The sequence below is a fragment of the Rutidosis leptorrhynchoides genome, chromosome 10 (assembly GCF_046630445.1).
Source record: "Rutidosis leptorrhynchoides isolate AG116_Rl617_1_P2 chromosome 10, CSIRO_AGI_Rlap_v1, whole genome shotgun sequence".
Classification (NCBI taxonomy): Eukaryota; Viridiplantae; Streptophyta; class Magnoliopsida; order Asterales; family Asteraceae; genus Rutidosis; species Rutidosis leptorrhynchoides.
In genome coordinates this window covers 159013824-159018905 of record NC_092342.1, presented here as the reverse complement: position 1 = coordinate 159018905, position 5082 = coordinate 159013824, and the positions used below count along the sequence as shown (strand labels likewise).

At 31.3% G+C, this 5082-nt stretch overlaps 1 protein-coding gene across 1 annotated transcript; it reads right to left on the bottom strand.

Moving 5' to 3' along the window:
- Window positions 1-3966: 3966 nt before the first annotated feature.
- LOC139870691 (secreted RxLR effector protein 78-like) lies at window positions 3967-4479 on the bottom strand. The gene has a single exon (XM_071858474.1). It carries the CDS (start codon window positions 4477-4479, stop codon window positions 3967-3969), a length of 513 nt encoding a protein of 170 aa, XP_071714575.1.
- Between the last annotated feature and the right edge of the window lie 603 nt (window positions 4480-5082).

Here is a 5082-nt window from a genome sequence, read left to right as displayed (position 1 = left end):
TTAATCACTTGTGTCCATAACGTAAATCTTAAAATGCATGTATTCTCATCCCGAAATATTTAGAGTTTAAAAGTGGGACTATATACTCACTTTTGCTTTGAAGATATATAACCCGACCTGGTCTCCGATAGATATCACGAACCTAACCATATATAATATATCAACATATTTTCTTTTCAAATAATCATTACATGTATACTTATAATACTTTCAATATCTAATAGTCCGTAGTTAGCAGTTCGATGTTAGTAGTCCACAATTAGTTGTTCAATAAAATAAATAAAGACCCCATCGTATTCGTATTGATCGGAATTAATATCGACCCATGGTACCGTGTTGTCAAATGACGTGTTGTGTACATAAAGTACCGTGTTGTCAAATGACGTGTTGCGTACAATCATGAGGTCTTATAATTAATCTTCTCGTATTGTTTACGGGTGGTCCTGAAATATATAAAATCAAATCATGAGTAAATATATATAAAATATCATGTTAATTAGCCAAGATATGATTAGTTTGGTTTTAGTCAAATTATTTTCGTAGATAAACTAGCTTCGGATACCCGATTTTGTTTTAGTCGTAGTTTCTTCAATACAACTCCGTTTTTGTTGGTTCAACCTGCCAATTCCTTGGATCGAGCCATTATATATGAATATGAACTGTAAATACCTTGGTTTGCATTCGAAATCACATGTTATAGGCCAAACTTTGGTGAATCTTATGAAAGTGATCATTTCCGTCGTAAAAACAACATCTAGATGATCATTTTTACAAAAATACTTACACTTTGAGTTACACCATGAGATTTTTATATATTAACATATTCATAAGAAATATCATTTTTCCAGAATATAAACTTCCAATTCAAAGTTTAAGATGGTTTTTAATTATCCAACCCAAAACAGCCCCCGGTTGCACTCCAACGATGTAGATTCAGTTTTAATGTGTTCTTTTTAAAATCAAGTTGTATCTTGTTAAGTTAGCATATCATTATGATATAATTCAGGTCTTGAAGTTTTTTAAAATTCAAGTTAGAAGGATCTATTTAGTTTGCGAACAAGTTTGAAATCATTCAAACTATGTTCTTGTTGTTATGATTTGTATATTCTTATTAAGATAGTTATAATTGAACAAGATGATGAACAAAGGTTATACCTCAAGTATGATGAAGAAAGTTACTGAATAAACAAGATATGAACTTGTTCTTGATGACTTGGAACATTAAGAAGTGAAATCATGAAAGAAACAAAGTTTGTAAGTAAGTTTATATCTTGATTTAAGATAATTAACTTACATGAATTGAAACAAAGTTTAAACATAGTTTTACCTTGATTATGAAGTTAAAAACTTATGAATACCTTGAATAACACTTGAAGGTTGAAGATTAGAGAGTTTAGAAGATCATTTATCTTGAAATAAAGTTGATATGGAAGTATATGTATGTATATGTAAACGTGTATATGTACGTATATATAGATTTTAAGTTTTGATTTTTAGCTCATAAGTCTTCCTACTTGATCCCACATGTTGTTGACTAATCAAGGCTGCTAAGAGCAGATAATTGAGGTCTAATAATTGGTATTTATCAATAGTAAATACATCTAGAAGCTGTGTATAATATGGGTACATATACCCTAGGTATACGTGTAGAAATCTTGAGAAAACGGAACGAGAATTCAAATATAACTATCTTTTGTGAATATACTTATATTGTTTTATGTATTTAAGCCCTTTAAAAGTGATTAAATAAGTATTTATACGATACTTGTATAAGCATTATAGATTATAGGTATATATGTCAAAGAACGTAACGTATAGTTACCGTTTTGAAAACTTAAGTTAGTATTCTCAAAGTATACTTATAACTCATTGTTATTAGTACACAATGATATGTTAAACCATCCTTAGATCATGTTAAATATGTATAAATACGTATATGTACACAACCATATAATTATCGTATGTTATATAGTTCGTGATATCATCGATCAAATTGGGCGGTCAAACGCTGTGTAAAACTCTTTTTAAAAACACAAGACTCAACAATTTGGATTGCTTATCATGTTGATAATGTTTAACTTATGTAAATATTAATCTCATATGTATAAAACGATCAAAAAAATCCGGGTCGTTACAACAAGTGTTTTCTTTATTTGGTGATTCAAGATCTAGCGGTCTCCGGTATTTGTTTGACGTGCTTTGTGGACTATCTGTGGATGTGTTCTACTTTGGACACTCGTTTCAATCTATATGTGGTGATCACTTGCTAAAGACATGGACCTCGCTAACTAAAGGTATATCTAATTCCTTCTTGTGAATTATTTACAATTATTAGTGGTGTAATTGTATCATGCTGGGAACCGTTAATCGTGTGAAAGTTTTTAATAAAATAAATGATGTTTATTTTAAAGTTAATAAAAGATGTTTGTTAACGAATGAAAATATATTTATTTTTTTGATCGTCCTGCTGCGTTTATAAATTTAAAAATACACACAATTTTCCATCAAACATAATAAGTAAAGTCCACAAATAATTTAACAATGATCCTAATAAATAATAATAAATAATTTAACAATGATCGTAATATATTCAGCAACATATATATTAATTTATGAAACTATCAGCATGTTTTTATTTTTGAAAGAAAATCTCACACACACTTTACACGAATATTTATATTAATCCATGAAATATCTTCACGACGGGACTTGAACCCTCAACCTCTTAGTTAAAAGGGCCACCACGATACCATCAAGCGAATGGCCTTTGGTACTATCAGCATGTTTTACAAACAATTTAACACCATGATCTGAATATAATCATTAAGATTAAGATCTATACAGGCCCGGCCTAATGGGGGAGCAAAGTGTGCACTTGCTCAGGGCCCATTTGTTTTAGGGGCCCATGAAATCTAATGTACCAGGCTGACAGGCAGAACGATCCATAAGTGATGAAAGTGGGTTACCGTAGGTGGGCTCAACTATCCCAACAATATTGCATCTGTTAAGTTGTAAGATACTTCAGCCCAATAATACCAAAACCGTATATAAATTGTAAGATACTTCAGCCCAATAATACCAAAACCGTATATAAGTTATTTGTGACTAAGGATTAAATCCCATAGAAAACTATATATTCTGCTCTATGTAGGAATATAATTCACTGTACTTCATTAACTAATCGTCATTTCGTATTGAATTCATTAATATATTTTTCGATCATTATTTTAAATTAACTACACAAGCCTTCAATTTAGATGACTTTTAATGTCTTACACGTGAATTCTTTTGCGACTTAAATGCTAATAGAACTAATAAATTATCATTGTAACCTTCGTTAAGTTATTAAAATTTACTAGAGACAAGTACGTGGTAAGGTGATATTACAAGTTAAACTATATAACAAGTTTGATAGTTTGTAAATGTATAATCGATGTGAAATATATGAATGAGGTTCAAGAAAAATTTTCAAACGCTATTTTTATGTTTATTGATATGAAGTTAGTTGTCATTTTTTAAATGACTTGTATCATTCGTTAGGGTCTAGGGGCCTTTTTTTTCACCAAGTACGTGGTAAGGTGATATTACAAGTTAAACTATGTAACAAGTTTGATAGTTTGTAAATGTATAATCGATGTGAAATATATGAATGAGGTTCAAGAAAAATTTTCAAACGCTATTTTTTATGTTTATTGATATGAAGTTAGTTGTCATTTTTTAAATGACTTGTATCATTCGTTAGGGTCTAGGGGCTTTTTTTTTCACCTCGCTCAGGGCACTTAAATTCTTAAAACCGGCCCTGGATCTATATATAATATTTATATAACATTTAATATAATAATATATAATCATAATAAAGGACAATATGTTTTATCATCTTATAAATTCGGAAACCATAATCGATCAATATCTATAACGTAAATTATACAGTAAGCAAAAAGTTTGTACACGGGAATACACGTATGTTCATAATAGTTGCATAACATTTGCAAAGAAAACGGTACTCTTCGGAAGACTAGCAGATAAACCCGAGGACTCTTTAAATTCGGTTAGAGATTTTTTAATAACTGAAGCCATATTACCGTATGAGAAGATAAAGAGATCATCTGCAAAACATAGATTAATTATATTCATCTTGTGCCATCTAGGGTGATAAAGAAATCCATTTGACATCGAAACATTTCTCTTTAGCATCAATGAAAGCACCTCCATCACAAGAGTAAATAAATACGGAGACAATGGATCACCTTGTCTCAATCCCCGTTTACCCTTAAAGAAACCATGTAAGTCACTATTCACACAAATAAAATAAGAGGTTGAGGTGACGCAAGCCATAATCCATTTGATCATCTTCTTAGGATATCCAAAGCAAATAAGAATCTCCTCCAAAAAATTCCAATTAAGTGTATCGTAGGCTTTCTGAATATCAACCTTAAAGGCGCATCTAGGAGTACCCCTATTGAGATGATAACCCCTCATTAGCTCTTGCGTCAGAAGAACATTATCAGCGATTTGACGACCCGGAATAAATGCCGATTGGTTGCTACTAACCACTTCCTCCAGGCTCGCTTTAATCCTATTTGAGATGATTTTACTAATGCATTTATACAATACACTGCAACATAAAATAGGACGAAAACCAGTGACCTTGCTAGGGGTTTGAACTTTCGGAAGAAGGGTGATAATCGTATATTAATCTCTTTTAACATTTGCCCGTTCCGAAAAAAATCGTTAACCGCCTGAGTCACATCCGCACCAATAATATCCCATGATTCTTTAAAAAACACAAATGTAAGACCGTCCAGACCTGGAGATTTACTTTCTTTGCAAATGTACGAACTAATATAAAAAGCTCTATTTTGGCGACTTTGCAATTTGAAGAAGGGTCTCTCCCGGTCAGATACCTTAGTGTTCCTCTTGTTTCTTCTAGATTACTTTATTGTGATTGCAAGGTGCTAGTAGATAGAGTCCGAAATAAGATTAATGACTAGAAGAACAAATTTCTTTCGTTTGCGGGTAGAGTTCAATTGATTATTTCAGTTTTTACAGCGATGCAGCTTTATTTCAGTTCTCCTGGAAGTT

Excerpts from the sequence above, each read along its gene's own strand:
- LOC139870691 (XM_071858474.1), bottom strand. The coding sequence starts at position 4,479 with ATGAGGGGTTATCATCTCAATAGGGGTACTCCTAGATGCGCCTTTAAG.